Source organism: Diabrotica virgifera, chromosome 1, assembly GCF_917563875.1.
Source record: "Diabrotica virgifera virgifera chromosome 1, PGI_DIABVI_V3a".
In the NCBI taxonomy this organism is placed as follows: domain Eukaryota; kingdom Metazoa; phylum Arthropoda; class Insecta; order Coleoptera; family Chrysomelidae; genus Diabrotica; species Diabrotica virgifera.
The window spans coordinates 60047893-60070019 of NC_065443.1; the positions used below are offsets into that span (position 1 = coordinate 60047893).

The 22127-nt window shown below is 34.2% G+C and overlaps 1 protein-coding gene across 5 annotated transcripts in view; it reads right to left on the reverse strand.

Moving 5' to 3' along the window:
• The window catches only part of LOC114331351 (apoptosis-inducing factor 1, mitochondrial), a 49094-nt gene that overhangs the window by 11956 nt on the left and 15011 nt on the right, over positions 1 to 22127 (reverse strand). For all 5 annotated transcript variants that reach the window (XM_050656599.1, XM_050656589.1, XM_050656583.1 and 2 more), the window contains 4 exons: positions 20589 to 20789; positions 14039 to 14157; positions 9137 to 9358; positions 3867 to 4163 (listed from right to left, as the gene is read on the reverse strand). In XM_050656599.1, the coding sequence (XP_050512556.1) occupies positions 3867 to 4163; positions 9137 to 9358; positions 14039 to 14157; positions 20589 to 20789 (839 nt within the window). The remainder of the gene's footprint in view (positions 1 to 3866; positions 4164 to 9136; positions 9359 to 14038; positions 14158 to 20588; positions 20790 to 22127) is intronic.

Here is a 22127-nt window from a genome sequence, read left to right on the forward strand (position 1 = left end):
TGTTAGGCGAACTCGATACTAACGATAGTATCGACACAAGTGCAACCGATATCGAGAACCTCATCACTGAGGCGATCACGCACGCAATTCCACTCAAACAAATAACCTATACATCACCGGCACTTCCACAATACATCATTGCCAAAATTCAACAAAAACGACGTCTTCTACGTCAATACAAGGCCAACAGAAACCCACTAATCAAAACAGAGTACAACCGGATCTGTGCCAGGATAAAGAGGGAGATATCTGTCCTAACGGCTCGCCGATGGGAAGATGCTACCTCAAAACTGGACTACAGAGACGGAGGTAAATTCTGGCAAAAATTCAAAGTCCTAACAAAACAAAAATTATCTCAACCATCTCATCTGTTGGTCAACAATCACATAGTCAATTCCCCAGAAGGGAAAGCCGAAGCATTCAGAAATTCGCTTCAAAACAATTTTCAAACGCCAGATAACCCGAACTTTGATCGCATATTTAAATTCAACACAGAATACATAGTAAATGTTACTCTCAACCACTACATTCCAGTCTATGATCCTATCATGGACCCCCTCACCGACAGGGAAACGGAGAGCTTTTGCCAAATCGGCAAAAACAGCGCTCCCGGACCTGATGGCATCAACCGAAGGTGCCTCAAAAAACTTCCAGAGAGTATCATTCCTCTTCTAACTAAAATATTCAATGCATGTCTCAAAAACAGCCACTTTTCTACTCCTTGGAAAGTGGCAAACACCATCATGCTTTTGAAAAAAGGCAAACCCCCAACCGACGTGGAATCCTATAGACCAATCTCATTAATCAATACTCTGGGTAAAGTTCTTGAGCTAATCCTAAAAGAGAGGCTCAATAACTTTCTCGAAAGTCACAATATCATTCCAAAATTCCAATATGGATTCCAGTCAGGTAAATCTACTAAACATGCATTAATAGATTTCACTACCAAAGTTACTCAAACCATCAACGATGGTTCATTCGCCATAGCCACATTTCTGGATGTGCAGAAGGCTTTCGACCAGGTCTGGCACGACGGGCTTGTTCGGAAACTTCTGGACATCGGGCTACCATTGCAATTTACCAAAATTGTACACTCCTACCTCCACAACCGTACTGTCAGAGTTAAAATAGGCGATCAAAAGTCCACCCCCTTCACTCCACAAGCTGGAGTTCCCCAGGGTTCAGTCCTAGCGCCGCTGTTGTACATCATCTACAACAGCGACATCACTAACCAAAATATCCCAGGTACTCGGCTGTTTCTCTATGCAGACGACACGACTTTGCTCTCAACTACCTCTCGATACAACCCAAGACTCCTCTTCAGAAGAGCCCAGGCTCTGTTGGACGGCGTCGGCGAATGGTGTTGTAAGTGGAGAGTCACGCTGAACGCGAACAAAACAACAACAATTGTGTTTCGCGCCCCTTCTGTGTCACATAGAATCATTCGCAATGAAGACGACCAATATCCTCTGAGTCTGTTGGGAGAAAGGCTTGTTATTAGCCCGACTGCGAACTATTTGGGAGTACTGTTTACCAGGACTCTCAACTGGGACGCAGATCTAAAGGCAACTTTAGATAGGGTAAGGAACAGGGCCAGACTTCTCAACGCTCTCTCTGGAAAAATTGGCAAGACACACAAGAAGACTCTCATTCACACTTACAAGACCTTTATTCGACCCGTCATGGAGTACAAGTCATGTATCTACTCTCTTTGCTCAAGACAAAAACAAGAGAGGTTGTTGAGGACAGAGCGTAGAGTCTTGCGTAGATGTAACTATGAGCACTGGCGATATCCCTCAAACGAAATCCATAACATCTCGAACACCCCCAAAATCACCGAGAGAATAAACTCTCTGAACAGGAACTTCACAATCAAAGTAATCAACGGCCCCCCTTCCGACACCCAAGAATCTCTCAAATGTTCCTGTTCATCTTCCGGCCACGTACTCCACCGAAAGCCCAAACGCAAAAAGATTCATGTACCGTCCGCTCTAATGCAAACATGCATTGACGAACTCCCGGTGGAGTACGAAAACATCCTTGAGGCTACCCCGTTAGCCTACCGTACCCACCTCTAACATTTCCTCTTCCCTACCCCGAACAGGGAGAAGTTGGTTTTTTGCGGTTTCCCAACTTCATTGCACAATTATACCTGTTCGTCCCAAGAAAATAGCCGCAACTATTTTCTCCACTCGAACGCTCACTGTCCACGCTGCGCTCAAAGCCACCTCCTGACCGCCGACGAGGGACGCAGGTTCGCCTGTCGTTGTACAATGGTTTCTAGGGAGACTGGTCGAGAGCAAAGCACGGACAGTACACGTAAATGTCTATGGAACCAACAACAATCCATCAAACTTTCTTCTCTGTTGACTTCTTAGCCTTCTGGACACCACCGTCCGGCATAACCAAGGATCCAAGAACACCAGGACACGGCGCTTGCCCCAGTGTGTTTTTCGGACTGTTTGCTTTTGCTGCCAACACTAAACATTCACCACAAACCCTGAAGAGGACAAAATCCTAAACGGGGAAGCACATTGAACGCATTTCTTCTGATCATTATCCAGACAAGCAAATCAAACAATGTAGTAGTAGTAGTTTTTTCATATAGAGATGTTCATTGACCATATGAAATAATAAAACCCCGTTAACGTTGTAGTTCCTTTTAGCTATCTTATTTTGAATATAATCAATGTTTAAACGATTTGGTTACCTTCGCCACTCTGAATAAGCACTTTATAATTATTAGACAATCTGATAATTTATCCAGACGCGCCTTTAGAACAATAGTAGGTTCACCAAAATTTTAGTTGCAATTCGTAAAATACGGGTTGTTTTATTTTAATCCTGAGAAAACTAATAAGTATTTTAGATAAATTTAAACGCAGAATGAAAGACTACATTATTACCGAGACGAGAGCCGAAAGTTCCTTAGAATAACCAAAAAGATTATTTTGAATGAGATATTTGAAATTAAAAATCACACTAAATTTTCCCATTTTTTTTCACCCTTGTAACTTACAAAAATAAACATAGAAGTTTTCATGAATTTTCGGCCATCGGTAATAATGTAATCTTTCATTCTGCGTTTAAATTTTTCAAAAATACTTATTAATTTTCTCAGGATTCGAAAAAAATGAATACATTTAACACACATTAGCGCGAAACTTTGCAACTATGCCCTTAATATCTGTATCAATTTTCTTCTGTATCTGACCAGATAACAGATATATCGAACACCAAGTTCAGTGTCACCCTGTATACTATACAATTTATAAATGTTAAACACTATAAAAAAGGCAATTATACTGACTACAAAAATGCATATTCGGCATACACTCTACACGAGTTATAAATACGTAAAAATTATCTTAAAATCAAAATCCACAAGGAAACGAAAATGTTTTTCCTGTAGTTGGCTGTATACCATCAATCACAAAAATTGAAAAAAATCCTTTGTAAAAGGCATAAAATTTTATTAAAATCCCTTCAAAAGGCTACATCACAACAAAACGTTTTCGATTTTATAAAAAATCATCATCAGTGTTAGATAGACTGGATGCTAGCTGAGCCACCAAAGAAAAATATTCGGGTAAAAACTCTTTAAATATAACATGGATGCATTAAAAGTGCATACTTTAATAAAATGCCTTATGATGGTCACATGCCAACTAGGATAAAGCCCTAAGGTAATGTATTGAATTTCCCAACACGTGGGATGCAAATTGAGTTGGTTACATTCCAATGACTTTGCAATTGCCATTAAGTCCTTTAAAGGGATTTTAATAAAAAAATGTATACCTTTTACAAAGGATTTTTCCCAATTTTTTTTATCTTAAAATCAATTATTGAAAATTTCAAACTCTTACCTCTTCCGTTTTAGATCTAATTCCCTCATCGGTAGCAGTGACTACCGCCCTAGGATTATCTTTGTCGGTGGCTTTGGCAAATACCGCAACTGTAGGAAGAGCCGAATCAACAATACCGATGGCTTCGTATCCTACATCTGGTCCCAGATCTGACCAGAACATGCTCTGGTGTAAGTAAGGCTTTCGACCTCCAGTCATATTCTCGCCTGCTAATCGTCCTGTGACCACGGCGTGGTCGTGATGTTCGAAACGTCGTCTGCCTAGTTTTGTATCGTAGAAGCAAGCACAATCGCCAGCCTAAAAAATATTTTTAATAAAAGGGTGATTCCATTTCACATCACTCAATTTTGGAGCAAAAAAAATTTTGAACCTCCGATTTGTCTGAAAATTGGTATATAGCTTCTGCGGGACGTAAAAATAAAATATTTAAGGTAAAAAAATCTTCTTCTTTTTTTCTCAAAATGTTATTTTATGCGATTTTACAGTGATTTGGTGTTTATTTAAACAAATTTGCATTTTCTATCGTGAAGTATCAATGGAAAACATAATATTTTAATAGAAGGGACCCAAAAAGGTCATTATATGGCATTATAACAAGTTACTTTGATTCAAAACGTTTTAACGATCAAATTTTATAGTGTAGAAAACGTTAAAATACCGTTTTTACATTTTTATGCATTCCCATAATACATCATAATCGATTTGGCTGAAAATTGGCCCACAGATAGCCAAAACATAGGACTTTAAGTGGTGAGAAGGATATGAATTATGTTACAATACCAAAAAAGTTACATGCAATATCATAGTCAAAAATATAGGCGTCTACTGTAAGTAAAATTAACTCGAAAGTATCGACCTCACGACAAAAATTGTTAAAAAGAAATTGTAATAATTGTAAATACGATTTATTTGGAATAATTTCAGTTCCTACCATTTTTGTCGAAAAGTTAAAAATGGCGGAGATATTGAGCAAAACAGGTTCTCCTTTAAAATCAAGATGGCGGCTAAGATAACGGAGGAATTCATTCGTGATTTTAAATTTAGGCTACTATTGACCCCCTAAAGATTAGACAAATAAAAATTTTGGGCAACTCGGCATGCAAGGTCAAATGCTATCCCGACTGGACTAATATACTTTTGAGTCTGATATTATTGCATGTAACTTTTTTGGTATTCTAATATAATTCAAATCCTTCTAACCACTTAAAGTCCTATATTTTGGCTATCTGTGGGCAAATTTTCAGCCAAATCGATGATGATGTGTTTTGGGAAAGGAGGAAAATGTAAAAAACGGTATTTTAACGTTTTCTACACTATAAAATTTGATCAAAAAGTTGTTTTGCATCAAAATAACTTGTTATAATGCCATATGATGACATTTTTAAGTCCCTTCTATAGAGCTTTTCATTCGCAGTCATTTGTTTCGAGCTTCTGTCATATGTCGTATAATCCGTGTATATTAATATTATACACAGTTTATGCAACTTATGACAGACACTCGAAACAAATCACAATCGATGAAAAGCCCTATTAAAATATTATGTTTTTCATTGATACTTTACGATAGAAAATGCAAATTTGTTTAAGTAAACACCAAATCACTGTAAAATCGCATAAAATAACATTTTGAGAAAAAAAAGAAGAAGACTTTTACCTTAAACATCTTATTTTTACGTCCCGCAGAAGCTATATACCAATTTTCAGACAAATAGGAGATCCAAAAATTTTTGCCTGAGTGATTTGACATGGAATGTAATAAAAACTGACATTAAAATTAAAACTCGGACATTCTTAACATAATAAATAGAGATGGTTGCATTTCGATTAAATTCGAGTTTCTCGCCATGTCTTTCAACATCTACGTTTGATCAGGGAAGACTTTGTAACATGAATCAATTACATACAGTTGTTCGAAAGGATCTTTGCACAAACGTAATGGTTGATTTGCAAACAAATTAAATCAAAACATTAAGTGAAACGTACGTCGGCATGTACTGTTAATGTAATTATTAGGAACGGGCTATTATCCCGGTGGACGTATTTAATAAAGTTATTTTATTGAAGTGTTTGATATTTTTTCACTATTGAGGAAATTGATGTATTTTGTATTTTGACAACGACATCCGATGTGAATGTCGAAACGTTCATAAAATCATTTTTTAGTTAAATTGTGGCTTATTTCCCATTTAGAACAGTTGATTACAAAAATGCCACAAGGAAATAGCTTCAGAACAACATAATTGTTAAAACGATTAGCTGTGGCTCTCTTATTTGATTACTTTCAATAATTATTTATTTTTAAGCTAATGAGACAAGTAATACGTTTTAACCTACAAATTGTTATTACACTACATATAGTATGGTTAGTGTGACCAACTAGCCCGAATAATCCGGGACATGGCCCGAATTACGAAATCGTCTCCCGGCTTCCCGGACAAGGCTTCCGGGCCTTTCGAATTTTCAAAGTTTTGGTAAAATTATATTTTGAAATTTTGAATACGTTATTCTTCTAAGAATTCACATCAAATTGAATTCGTGAAAAAAAAGTCGACAATTTCTAGAGTATAATACTAACACCACATCCAAAACCCATGCATTTTATACCGTGGTATTATAGATTATAGTTCTACGGACTATAGGATATCCTATAGAACTCCTATAGTTCTATAGGACTGATCGGGTCACAAATGAGGAGGTCCTTAGAAGAATGGGGAAGAACCGAAAAGTACTTCTTCTTCAGCCTTCAGTAATCCAACTTTGGACATAGGCCTCCCCAATTCAATCCAGTGTTGTCTATTTTGCGCCACCTGTTTCCAGTTGTGTCCTCCAAACTTCTTTATGTCATCTCGGCCCATCTCATTTGTGGCCTTCCTCTACTTCTTCTTCCTAACCACGGTCTCCATTGCTGTATTTCGTGATTCCATCTTTTATCCTTCAGTCGGGCATTGTGTCCTGCGAAGCTCCATTTTAATTAGGCAGAATGTTCTCCTGCGTCTTTTACTTTGGTTTTGCTTCTAATCCATGTATTTGTTTTTTTTTTGTCTATGAGCCTCTCTCCGAGCATTGATTTTTCCATCGCTCTCTGTGCCTTTACTATTTTATCCATATTGGCCTTGGTGAGTGTCCACGTCTGTGAACCATACGTAAGTATAGGGAGGATACACTGATCGTAAACTCTGGTTCTCAAATATTGTTATATTTTAGTGTTTTTCAAGATCCAACTCAGTTTTCCAAATCCTGCCCATGCTAACCTTATTCTTCTAGTAATTTCGGCAGTTTGATTTTCTTTGTTAACTTTCATTATCTATCCCAGGTAGATGTATTCGCTTACTGTTTCTAAATCTATGTCATTCAACGTTATTTTTGTAATGTTCGGTGTATTCGTCATTACTTTTCTTTTTTCCAAGTTCATCTTAAGACCTACTTTTTCCGAAGCTTGAAATAGTTGCGTCATCATGGCCTGTAATTCTTCGAAAGTTGTAGCGAATATCAGATATGTCCTCCTAATACAAACCATTAATGAAAAATATTTGGAAAGCGAGGTCCATGAAGAATAAGAACATCCTGGTTAAAGAACCTCAGAACCTGGCTCAACACAACATCTGTGCAGCTTATTCGCGTTGCTGCAGATAAAGTGAAGATTGCCATGATGATCGCCAACATTCGTCACGGATAGGCACATCAAGAAGAAGAAGATAGTTCTATAAAAACTAAAATGGTGGATTTTTTTCGTTTCTGTATTTTAATTATTGTGTTCTTAAAAAATGGCCCGATTTTTATTGAAAAGTCCCGGATTTCAGGTATTTTTTTCAGCCTTGTCCCGGATTCGAGTGACTTGTTGGTCACACTAAGTATGGTGTATGGTGCAAATGAAAGGAAAGAAATTGGTTATTTCGTAATCCGGCCATTTTAAGGAAAAATCCCGAAATAGGTCGATTTTTAGTTTTAAATTATGATATTTTGGTATATATTTCATACTAGTGACGTCATCCGTCTGAGCGTGATGACGTAATCGATAATTTTTTTTAATAGGAATAGGGGTCGTGTGCTAGCTCATTTGAAAGGTCATTCAATTCTCTTTTCAGTAATATAAACATATACATAATTATCTGTCTGGGTGTTCAAAAAAAAAAATTTTAATTAAATTATTTGACAAAAAAGAAGATTATGTATGAAATTTATTTAATTCAAAATACATTTTAATGCTGTCAAAAAATCAGAAAAAAATGTTTATATGACAAGTAAACATTGCTTTTCGCTTAAATTAAATGTTCAAACTTCCAAGAGGCAGGTGACTTGCGGGAGCTGCCTTGAACATTGAATGTAATCGAAAAGCAATGTTTATTTCTTAAATAAACATTTTTGTCTGTTTTCGGTCAACAGTAAAATGTATTTTAAATTAAATAAATTACATACATTCTTTTTTTTTTTTGTCAAATAATTTAAGTAAATTTTTTTTGAACACCCTGTACAAATAATTATGTAAATGTTTATATTACTGAATAGAGAATTGAATGACCTTTCAAACGAGCTAGCACACGATCCCTATTCCTATTTAACAAAATCATCGATTACGTCATCACGCCCAGATGGATGACGTCACTAATATGCCACATATGCCAAAATATCATAATTTAAAAATAAAAATCGACCTATCTCGGGATTTTTCCTTAAAGTGACCGGTTTACGAAATAACGATTTTATTCCTTTCATTTGCACCATACTGTTAGTCCATGTGGTGAGACCGCTCCCGTCTGAAAAAAATTCTGATTCGGTTTCTTTGTGGATCCTATTCAAAAATGTCCCCTTTAAACAAATCTGAAGGGTGCCGGGCGAAATTTTTGGGTCATTTTAAACAAGAAAGGTATCTTGTAATTTTTCTTAAAAATTGATAGTTTTCGAGTTTTTTAGGCGATTTTCGAGGCTTAAAAACTCATACGTAAATTAGTATTTTTGAGGTTGCCCAATACTTTAATTGAAGATTTAATTCATTCAGCTTCAAGATTCTGAAGAGTGATCGCGTCTAACCTTAATTTATACTGTTGTTTTTTAATTGTTAAATATGGGTGTTTATCCGATTTTTTTTGCCGGTCCGGCGAGCTCTATTTCAAAAATCTCCTATTTTTCTCCGAAAAATATTTTTTCTAGATTCTTTGGGATATTCTAAATAAAATATGTTTCTTTACATTTTTCTCAAAAGTTAATAGTTTTAAAGTTATAAGCGATTTAAAATCCGAAAAATGAAAAAATCCCATTTACATTACACTTACAATATAGACATCGCTTCTTGCTTGTAATTCTGTATTAACTAAAAATCCACCCAATTCTGGATCAACTTCCAAATCCGATTCTTCGGCTAGATCAGTATTTGGCTCAACTCCCATAGCCACGATAGCACAATCAACGTGCAAAGTTGAATTATCGTTTAATGTTAAAATCATTCCTTTCTTTCCGTCGTGTTTCACACCTATTACTTCTGTATGAGGTTTTACCTTAAAAATATTACATAAAAAATAATTAAACATTTTTATTATAAAAATATCAAATAAATAAGTCGTTATAATATACAGTAACCGCCATGCTACTAGACACACTGGAACATTGAGCTATTACAGTCCTGGCCCTTCACTTGTTGCAATGTTTATTTTTATGTCTAGTGGCGTTTAGAACGTCAGAAAATGTATAGAAACCGAATTATAGAAAATTGACAAACGATTAAACAGCTTTGACAAACGATAGAACAAATTGAAAAATGATAGAACAGCTGTATTTGACGTTTATACAGTCGGAAAAATGAAAGATTACCCATGAACGATCACGTCAATCACTTATTTTGTATTTGCTGTCTTTTTCTATAACAAACTATTATATTTATTAAAAGGCAAAGTTTTCAACGTAATATAAACATTAATAATATTGAAAAATATTTAACATATTAATAAAAGATTTTTAATTGAAAACTTAGCAATCCGTTTCCCTGGTAACACCTGGCTTCTAAAAATTGCAAGCCAGATGGATGTTGCAGTGAAGACAAGAGGGAATTCTAAAAAGTTGCAATTCACAACCCCGTCTAGAGCTTGGTAAAGTTCCAACGGAAAATGGACCTACTTACTTTATAGGAGTAATACTAATAAAATAAAAATGTATACCATTTTTATTCAGTTGCAATGCGAAGGCAAAACTGTCTTATTTTTCACTTGGAACAGGGAGCGCAAACCAGCATTCTGAATCGACGATTTTCGACTCTTTTTGGAGTCATAATCGGAGAGGCGTAGGCTTGCTGCTCTCTGCTCGAAGTGACAAAACCACGAAAGCTTATCCCCGCATAGCGGCAAGCAAGCCTACGCCTCTCCGATGATGACCAAAAAGAGTCGAAAATCGTCGATTCAGATTGCTGGTTTGCCGTCCCTGTTCTAAGTGAAAAATAGACAGATTTGCCTTCGCATTGCAACTGAATAAAAATGGTATACATTTTTATTTTATTAGTATTACTCCTATAAAGTAACTAGGTCCATTTTTCCGTTGGAACTTTACCAAGCTGTAGACGGGGTTGTGAATTACAACTTTTTAGAATTCCCTCTTGTCTTCACTGCAGCATCCATCTGACTTGCAATTTTTAGAAGCCATGGAGGTGTTACCAGGGAAATGGACCAATAAGTTTTCAATTAAAAATCTTTTATTAATATTTTTAATATTTTTCAATATTATTAATGTTTATATTAGGTTGAAAACTTTGCCTTTCAGTGGCCAGTCACCTACTCCATTAACGTCAGTTGCAATGCGGGGATAAGCTTTCGTGGTTTTGTCACTTCAAGCAGAGAGCAGCAAGCCTACGCCTCTCCGATGATGACTCCAAAAAGAGTCGAAAATCGTCGATTCAGAGTGCTGGACTGCGCTCCGTATTCTGAGTGAAAAATAAGATTGTTTTGCCTTCGCATTGCAACTGAATAAAAATGGTATACATTTTTATTATATTTATTACTTGATTCATTCATTTAGGAAAAGCAAATGGTGAACACCAGAAATAAAATCAATGATCAAATATAAGAATACTTTGTGAAGAATAAGTTTATTTTGACGTTTCGATTTTTACTTCGGAAATCGTTCACAAAATACTCAATGGTTTCGGAAGTGGAAATCAAAACGTCAACAGAAATTTATTTTAAAGTAAAATTGTGGACTGTTCTCAGTAAACATAGTAAATCAAATTAAGATGCCACGAAAAAATAGCTTCAGAACAATATCGAGTTGAATGACTACCAAGTATATAAAATTGCTAGAAATGAAGTCAAACAGCTAATCAAAAACGCAAAAGAGAAAACCAGAATTCGGACACACGAAAAAAAAAATAAGTAGTCAGAACAAAAAAAAATACCAAAAATGAGACCACCGATAATAGGGCTTTTCATCGATTGTCATTTGTTTCGAGCTTCTGTCATATGTTGTATAATCTGTGTATAATATTAATACACACGGATTATACGACATATGACAGAAGCTCGAAACAAATGACTTTGAATGAAAAGCTCTATATATAGTACCAATTTTTAAGAAAGGAGATACAAAAAATTGCTCAAATGTTCACATGAATTACAGTCAAGCGTAGCCGCCTTTAGAAGGGTAATGGACAAAAGATTACGGGAAAAATTGGAATTAGACTTAAAATAATTTTAACATGGATTCAGGAAAGGAAGGAGTACTTACGCAAGATTGAAAACATGGTCATGGACCTTTAAAAGCGTATATTGTCTATACTTTGGAATTACTTTCGTTGTTAATTTTTGATTTTAGGATTTTTGCCATCGCTGATTACGAATCTGACATTATTTTTTCTGAAAAACAAAATGGCAGAAACATGGTGGAAAGAAATTGAAAATATCAATTGAAACGCAAATTTTTTTATGGCAGATCCAATATGACCGAAAGAAATTCGACAATTTTATTTTAAACGCATATTTGTTTAAAATTTTATATTATAGGGGACTATAGAAATTGTTGATGACCAATACATTTTCTTTATGAAGTACAATATACAGAACCTATTACTTATGTACAACCGCCTATACATTCCCAACAATCGCCAGAATCATGTAATATGCGTCATTTGCCACTTTTGTATTCCAACAACTGCCAGAAATACATAGGCAGTTATAGACAGCAAAATCAAAGTGATTCTGTATCTTTTTACAATATATTTTAGGATTAATAAACATTAGTCGCAGAGTTATGCAGAATTTTGTACTTTTTGAATGTATCTTTACAAAAATTTTATTATTTCAAGAATATTTTCACTATTTATGCATTAACAAATGTAAGGCATTTATTGTTACTAAATATTAAGCTGACTTACATCCTACATTACCACATGCTTAAAAAAGAAGAATGTGCTTTACAGCGATAAAACTGATAAGCTACAAAACGTTTTACAGCGTTTTCAATATACGCGTTCTTTTTCACTTTTTCTGTCGGCCAACATAATCTCGGACATGACTCATTTGTTTCTTAGCTATGATTCGGAATACATCCCAACTGATCTTTATACCTGCATATTACGACTCTACGATAGTATGAGAAAACAACTGTAAACATGAAAATCCCTCAATAGGGACTTTTATTTTACACCATGACCACGTTTTCAGCATTTGGAACCACTGTGCGACAGGAGAAAAGAAAGCTATTCCTTCTGTATTTCATTGGCCTAAAAATGCTTTCCACAAAGTAATAACAGACGGCACTTGGAAATTTTTGAAGAAGAAATGAGTAGAAAAGAATGTGATAAAAATTACTAGAGCTTTATCCAATAACAATAGCAACAAATTAAGAACATACAATCAAGAACCTTCAGATTATAGGCAAAAATAGAATTAAAACAAGGATGTGCAGTTATTCCACTATTGTTCGATTTAATTATAGATGGTGTAACAAAGAAATGTAAGAAGAAATACAAAAGAAAAACGAATATAATGCAAAGAATTTTTCACTCTATGGAGTGAACATGCTCTGTAGTGCCTTGGATAACAGACACCACAGTTATACAGGGTGCCCCGAAAAGATTGGTCATAAATTATACCACACATTCTGAAATCAAAAATAGTTCGATTGAACCTAACTTACCTTAGTACAAATGTGCTCATAAAAAAGGTTACAGCCCTTTGAAGTTACAAAATGAAAATCGATTTTTTTCAATATATCGAAGACTATTAGAGATTTTTTATTAAAAATGGATATGTATCATTCTTATGGCAGGAACATCTTAAAACAAAATTATAGTAAAATTTGTCCACTCCATAAAATTTTATGGGGGTTTTGTTCCCTTAAACCCCCCACAAACTTTTGTGCACCTTCCAATTAGTTCATTATTGTGATACCATTAGTTAAACACAATGTTTTTAAAGCTTTTTTGCCTCCTAGTATTTTTTCGATAAGCCAGTTTTTATCAAGATGCGGCTTCTTTTTTAATATATTTACATAAAAAGTTTATGTGGGTTCTGTTCCTTTAAACCCCCCAAATGTTTGTGTACGTTCCAATTAAACTATTATTGTGGTACCATTAGTTAAACATAGTGTTTTTAAAACTTTTTTGCCTCTTAGTCTTTTTTATCGAGATGTGGCTTCTTTTTCAAAATATACCTAAAAGGTAAGTGATAAATAAATTTTCAGATTATTAACAGGTCTATATAATCATACTTAACCATATACAAATATGTGGTGGATTCGACAAATATTCAAAATATCTCCATAAACACTGGCTTACCAAAAAAGTACTAAGAGGCAAAACAGTTTAAAAAACATTGTGTTTAACTAATTTTGCCACAATGATAATTCAATTGGAACGTACACAAAAGTTTGAGGGGGTTAAAGGGAACAAAAACCCCATAAAATTTTTATGGGGTGCACCAATCACTTTATTTTTTTTAAGATGTTGCTGCCATAAAAATTCCACATGTCAATTTTCAATAAAAAATCTCTAAGAATTTTCGATATATTAAAAAAAATCGATTTTCATTTTGTAACTTCAATGGGCTGTAACTTTTTTTGTGTGCACTATTGTATATAGGTAAGTCAGGTTCAATCAACCTATTTTTGACCCCAGAGTATGTGGTATAATTTATGACCAATATTTTCGGGACACCCTGTTATTTTAATAGTATAGTAAATTAAAAGTGACTTACCCGCACACCCTCATCTTTTACTTTCTCAGTCGTCCAAAGAGAAAGATATTCCGGTAATACTTTACCCATATTTCCGCCTTCTTTAAAAAGTTGGTATATCTTTCTAGGATCTTTTGTATCTGAAAAAAAATAAATATACCTATTTCAAAAATACCTATTTCAAATTTCCAAAATATACATAATCAACTTTCTAAAAAATGGATTATAGCTTGCCGTCGAGCGGACAACATAAATTTAAAAAAAAAGTAATATTATTTGGAATTACATATACCGGGTGTACCAAAAGTCAGTTAACGCTATCAAAAAAAGTCACGGGCAAGTTTGCGGCGCATCCAAGAAAATATATCATGCTCTGTGAAGGGCCTTGCAAATAATTCACAGTTACAAGGTATTCGATATTTTCAGCAAGACGGTGCACCGCCTCATTACGGATTGTAAGTTCGTGAGTTTCTAAATGACCAGTTTAGTGATTGGATAGGGAGAAGAGACACAACTGAATGGCCCGCGCGTTCGCCAGATTTGACGCCCTGTGATTTTGCCTTGTGGGGAGTACTTAAAGATATAGTTTTTGCCAATTTGAAGTTCTCCGTGCTAACTTGGAAGTCTGTACAAAGACTTGTTTCACTGCGTATAAGCGTTGACAAAAATGTATTGATGAAGGTGGTTTACATTTTGAACATAAAATGTAAAGCATGCTTTTATTTTTACCTACTTATTTACAATAAACAATACACAATAAATGTTTTTTTACTTCAGTTACTTTTGCTTTTATTAATATACAAAACGGTTAACTGACTTTTGGTCTACCCGGTATAAATTAAATATGAATTTATAATAAATAATAATTTAAGCAACAATGAACTGGAAGAAAATGAGAACATAAACGTGTAATTTTCGTAAGTTAGTTTATATTATTTAGGTCTTTAAAAATAGTTATCCAAGTACCTAATTTTATAACATTTTTAGAAATGATCAACGACAAATAGTAGAACTTCAGCAAACAATTTTTAATCTGGAAAAAGAAAATTCAAAACTAACCAGCATTATAGAGGTAATGACAGAAGAAACTATTAATGTAGAAATTTTGTTAGGAAAATTGTTTACTACTGGCCAGGTAGAAAAGATATTACATGCCGAAAGAAAAAAATTGCGATGGTCGCCACAAGATATATCTAGCATCTGCTATTTCATTGCGCAGTGTTAGTTCTAAAGGATCGTTTAAACACAGCGATAAATCAAACAACTTATCAAGGTCAATCGAGTTGTTGCAACTTATCATTGTGTGTAAACGGTGCATCGCACAACTTATCAAAGTTGGAGTTGGGTTGAAGGTGGTATCGCATTGAATCGCAGCGTCTAAACAGCGTTTCAACTTGTCATCACAACTAGTTGCTGTGACTTGTCGTTGTGTTTAAACGACGCTTAAAGCGTATCAATATCGCAGGGTATATTAAATGGTTAAATTATTACGTTGATGGGTTCAATGATAATGAAAAACTGTGTGTCTCATCGTTCGATGAGACATATCTAACAAAGTAGATATAGAGAAGGAAAAACAGGTATTTTAATATAATAGGACCTCATACAAATTGTCAAGCATTTTTGTACCTCAATCTCGTCGTCCTATTTACAACTGTATTAGATTTAAAAATTGTAAATTTTACATGAATTTTACAACATGAATTTAAAAAAAAAGTAATGTTATTTGGAATTACATATACCGGAAATTTAATACACAATGAAATAAATTAAAAACGAAAAACTCAACCTAACCAACACCACAATTTAATGGATTTGCATCGACATGACGTCACTGGAGATGCGCGTCGGCATATCGTTGTAAGTGTATCGTGTTGTAGATGATGTGTCTCTGACTTTCTATTAGGCGACTTCTTCTTTTCGTATTGGCAACCAGAACTTCCTACATTCCGTTGATGAGTTTGCTACACATTTTTCTAAGTAAGATCGGAGCTGCATGAGCCCATGGCTAATCCAAAAATTTGTTTGTAATAGTATATTACATACCTGGCGGGAAAGTACTCTATTTCAGCCGAGCGGCAAGGTAGTTTACCGAGGTGCGAAGCACCGAGGTAAACTACAGACGCGAGGCTAGAATAAGTTCCCGCGAGGTTTGTATACTATTTTACTCACAATCGGTTAGTAGTTTATGGATTTCTAATACTCACAATCTACCAATAATAATTTCGTTTCAAATATCTGTATCTATTTTCATTATGTGATAATATGAATTATTTTAAGTAACCTGTGAGATCGTTGCTAGGTAACAAAACAAGTTTGTTGAATCTGACATTTAGGCGATACACGACAGGTAGAAAAGTGACAGATGCTAGCCGGGAAAGTACTTTCCCGGCTAGCTGGGAAAGTAAAGTAAGTAATAAGTCGCTTCCTGATTACTTCAAAGGTTAGAAATCCATAAATTACTAACCGATTGTGAGTAAAAATGATTATCAGGCTGAAAATGAGTGTTATCAGTGATTTTCCCTTATACATAGATAGATAGATAGATAGATAGACATTTATTGTTTTTAAAAACTACAGTTTTATAACAATGAGTTTAGTAAGTACAGAATATAACTAACAACTAGTCTAGAACATAAATAACTATTAACAAATTTAAACAAAAGTTAAGCGCTATCACTAACTGAAATGGAGAACTTGGTTTTTTTAATAAACACCAATGAAGGAGAAACTGAAGTACAGAATATAACTAACAACTAGTCTAGAACATAAGTAACTATTAACAAATTTAAACAAAAGTTAATCGCTATTACTAACTGAAATGGAGACTTGTTTTCTTAAATAAACACCAATGAAGGAGAAACTGAAGCTTATTCATTTAAAACAAAAGATCTAAGTTTTATGATATTCCAAATATATATTGAAATTGCTTTCAGAGATATTATAGTTACATTATTAAGACAACCAATAAGGTCGGTGCAATTATTAAGGGGGGCCATATTAACCGGTTTCATTGAACTGTAAATGGGACATTCAAACAGTAAATGTTCAAGAGTTTCCAACTTGTTTGTGTTACAAATAGTACAGATTTCAGATGGTCGTATATGATATGTTATACCATTATAGGTAAATTTTAACACATGGCGATTAGATGTTCGAAGTTGCGCCATGGCACGAATGTATTTTATGGGAATTTGAAATTCCAGATATTTCTGTACTGAGGTATCTACGGATAAATGTTTGTAAATAGTTGAGAATGTTGACATGGAGACTGCTTGAATGTCTTCTTGATGAAGCATATCCATATACTTTTTTAACATGCTTTTCTTGTTTTTTAATAGCCAATCAGAGATGTTTTCATCCCAAGAAAATTCATAATCTAATATTTGAAAATATTGCTTAAACTGTGAAACCCAGTTGTATCTGTTCGTATTTATTGAATTATTTGCTGAAGAAATTTGAAGCTGACGCAGAAAACAAATAAGAGGAAGTCTTAAATCATGCATTTGCGATAGCTTGATAAGCCAATTTAAAGTTAGCTTGAAAATAGTAAAAGAAATTTTTACTCTTCCTGTCTCCAACCTAACAGCATAATCAGGTGTATTGATACTGAGATGTAAAAGTTTTTTAAAGAAAGTTATTTGTATTCTTTCTAACTGGTCAGCATATCTCATTCCCCAAACGGGCACACAGTTCATAACAAGGCTTTGAACTAGCGAATCGAAAAGTTGCACACGAGATGTCCAAGAATTCATTTTGGTTTTAGCCATTAAACCTATCACGTTACCAATTGCGTGTTTTGCTCTTTCCACTGTTGTATCGGCCATTGCTTTAAAAAGTAATGTTGTGGTTAGGGTGACTCCAAGATATACAAATTTGTTAACAACTTCTATTTTTTCATTCTTATATAGGAACTTAACGCCTTTATTGCCAATTTGACCGCTTCGGGCAAATGGAAGAATTTTGGTTTTGCCAACATTTACAGTTAGCTGGTTTTTGTCACTGTATTTTTCTAGATAACTTAAATTTTTACCGAGTTCAACTTCCGAGTCACAAAGAATGACCAAATCATCAGCATACAATAGCATTATTATTTGATTTTGGCTATCAATGGAGATACCTTGTGATCCTTGACTAATAAAAAACTGTTCTATATCCGCAATAAATAAACTAAATAATAGTGGGCTCAAAGGTTCACCCTGTAAGACTCCTGTTGAAATATCAAATGGTCTTGTGTAGCCGTTTGGAGTTTTGATGTACATCCTAGCATTATCATAAATGTTTTTCAAAATGGCTATTATTTTAGAACTCACCCCAAGGCCAAATAGCTTTTGCCACAGCAAATGATGGATAATGGAGTCAAAAGCCCGCTTATAATCTACAAAGGCAGCGTACACTTTGCGTTTTTTCAGTCGTAGTTGCAGTTGTACAGCAGAAGTGAGGGTGAATACATTATCAATGCAACCCCTTGATCCCCTGAAACCCGACTGACATTCGGGGAGAACATTATTTACTTCAACCCAATCTCTGAGTCTGTTTAACAAAATATTAGTAAATATTTTTTCAACACAATTAAGTAAGGCAATACCTCTATAGTTTGCTGGATCATCTCTGTTGCCCTTTTTAAATATCATAGTAAAAATGACTTCACTCCAGTTATGCGGCGTAATGGTTGTTTCCAGTATTCTATTAAACATGCCCGTTAAATACAGTATCCAATTATTTGGAAGATTTTTAAAGAATTCATAAGAAATATGGTCAGTTCCAGGTGCTTTACGATTGGGACAGTTATTTAGGACTCTATATATTTCGTCACTGGTTATAATAGCGTCAAAAATGGGATGTCTTGCATCAAAAAAACGGGCATTATGATATAGTTTTGGGGGATATATATTCGAATAAAATTGCTCCCATACGTCTACATCGATAAAAGAAGTATTGTGATTTTTCCGAAATTTCCTAATCACTGACCAGAATGTTTTGGAGTCCCTGCTGTTTGCAAGTTGAGAATACAGGTTATGAAAATATATATGTTTTTTCTTTTTAATTATTTGTCTATAGGCTTTTTTTGATGTCAAAAAATTTGTTTTATAGGGGTCGCGGAAGTTATTTGATTTAGCTGTTTTGAGGCTTTGTTTCATGTTGTTTTTAGCTGAGGTACATTCATGATCAAACCATGGAGGACTTTGCCTGATACACGACGGGAAAGATTTTTCTTTACAAAGTTGTAATTGCGAAGCAGTTTCTTTAATTGCTGACATTAGATTATTGTATAGTTCCTGTGCATCAATATTTATAGAAAGAGACGTTTTATTCGAATGTTGCATAGAAATTTTATAGAAAAAGGCAAGGTCAGTATTCCATTGATATATAGTTTTTTTTTGTATAGGAAGTGCTTTTTTGAAACGACTTTCTCGAAAAAAGTCGGAAACGCAAGTTACCAGTATACCAAAGTGGTCAGAAGGGCTGTTATGGTTCATTACACATAAATCTTGGATAATAGGTATTGCACTGTTCTGGATAAATGCTAAGTCAATTACACTATTTCCAGCTTTGCTAATGTGAGTAAATTGTGCCGGTGTATCAGACTCAGTCCTCCCATTAAGTAGACAGAAAGAGTTGGTGTTCATGAAGTCAATAATATGGCGCCCCTTAGTATTTAAAACCATGTCATTGCTTAGACGATACTCCGATAGATTTGTGCCCTCCAGCATCTCTGGCGGAACTTCTCCAATATCTGATATTCTACTGTTAAAGTCACCGCCAATTAGAAGCGGAACATCGAAATGGTTTTCTAGAATTTCCGACAGAGATACTTGAAAAAGTTCTAGAATATACACAATATCTAAGGACGGTTTAAAATATACTGTGCAAATAATAATAGACTCTTCCGAAGGAGAAACCAGTCTGCAAAATAGCCACCACGGTGTTTTTTCTAAAATTACACAGTTGTATACATTTTTATAAAATATGTAGATACCACCGCTTATATTTTCCCTTATACATAGCTGATACGTTCAGTTTGGTTTTTGTTGAAACAAAAGATTTTTTAACGGGGATATTACCACTGGGTAGGGATGACTTAAGAGAAATTCTTAGGGAGACTCGGATCCACAGAGTGTTGTAAAACCAGAATGATGATGACAAAAGTTTTCCGAAATGAAAATCGAAACGTCAAATAAAAATTATAAAATCTAATTTTCATTAGTCAATAATGGCAATCTTAATTTTATATAAAATTAATAGACATGTCACAAGAACAAAGCGTCGTTACCTGTTTTGATTAAGGTTTTTTTTTAGATAAATTATTGATGACACATTTTTGAGATGGTGTCATACATATATCAACACGAAGGAATCTGGATTCATAACAAGGAAATACTGAAATATGAACTGATTAAAAAAGAAGAAGTAGAAGAAGAAGAAAAAGAACAAAATATACAAATTAAGTTCATGACATACAAAGCAAGGTGAAAAAATAAATCTAAAAATATATTTAAATTATACATTATACATACTTACTTTAAAACTAATTGATATATTTTAAACAATAATAAATTTCTGTATTTACCTTTTGAAGCTTTTCTTGCCATGGCACACGCCAACTCGCTACCCAAAAATCCGCCACCAATGATGGCTACGGCTTGTGCGTGCTCAAACTTCTCGCTACATTCTTCGAAGTCTAAGATATCTCTGTAAGTCATTATCAAATCTTTCAACTTATCATCCTCCTTGGCTGCCTCGAACACTGGCGGAATCTTAGGTTTTGCACCTGGAGAAAAAAAAAAGTGAATACAGAATATGAAAAGATTTTGTTATGAAGAAATATTTTGTTTCAATAAGCCAATATTAAGAGGCAACAGTAGCGATCAACAGGTAGCAACAAACGCGGTTCAAGATTGCGGCTGTAATTTTGAATATTTTGTCGAGATATTTGCCACACATATTCGTAATATAATAAAGAATGGCGATACAGAGCCCAATTTGAGAAATATATTAGAATGTGAAAATTACTCTGTAATTAAATACAATATTAAAAAAAGAGCCTGTACCGCCATTAAGAAGAACAAAAAAATACACTTTCTTCAAATAAACTTTTTTATCCCATGCCTAGATTTTGTGTTATTTTGGGCCTACTAAATTTTTTTATTTCTAACGAGAAATCAAACATATTATAACTAATAATTAATTAGGCAACATAGAGAAATTGTCACTGTCATTTTGACAAACCTGCGTCAGATTTTCTCTTATCTGTTCTGTTATCTTTATCGATAGGAAAGTAGTGTTTATTTAGTTAATTTATTATATTTTGTGTAATAGAACTAAGTTGTTGGCCTATTTGAAAAATATATTATTGTTAATTATTAACTCTGAAATTATGGCATTTAGGTATAGGGAACATAAATGAAAAATAATCAGTTTTTCTTAAGGACTTTAAAACGTAAAAAATATACAGGGTGTTCCATTTAAAATAAGAAAGTTCATTAGATTTCCAGAAAAACGGAAGATTTGACAACAATGTAATTACCACTATAATATCGGTCGTATTAGGACACCCCCACCCACCAAAATTTATAAAAATCGTTCGACCGGTTTCCGAGAAATCACCGTGTTTCCATACTTTCTCGCTACCCTGTATAAGGGTCAAGTGGATAGTCAAGAAAACCAAGTGGATAGTCTTCAGCAAAAACAAAAACATAGCTAACAATCTAACTAAAATCGGGATACATGGAGAACTAGTGGAGAGAGTAGGTACAATTATACAATTATTTGGGCTTTTGGGTTAATGAAAAGTGGGACAAAGTAACCATTCGTAAATAGCACCTACGAACATTATACCCCTATCTCGAAAGATTCAAATAGAAAAAATATATGGGCCATTCCACGAAAATACGCTTGTTTTGGATTACTTCGACAACGAATATTTTACTGTGCAACATAAGAAGTACGAAAGTAAATGGCGCTAATAATTACTCCAATAAACAACAATGTAATTTGCAATTTACTTTCGTTCTTCTTATTTTGCACAGTAAAATATTCGTTGTCGAAGTAATCCAAAACAGGCGTATGTTCGTGGAATAGGATATATATAGAATGTGTTTAACTCCTC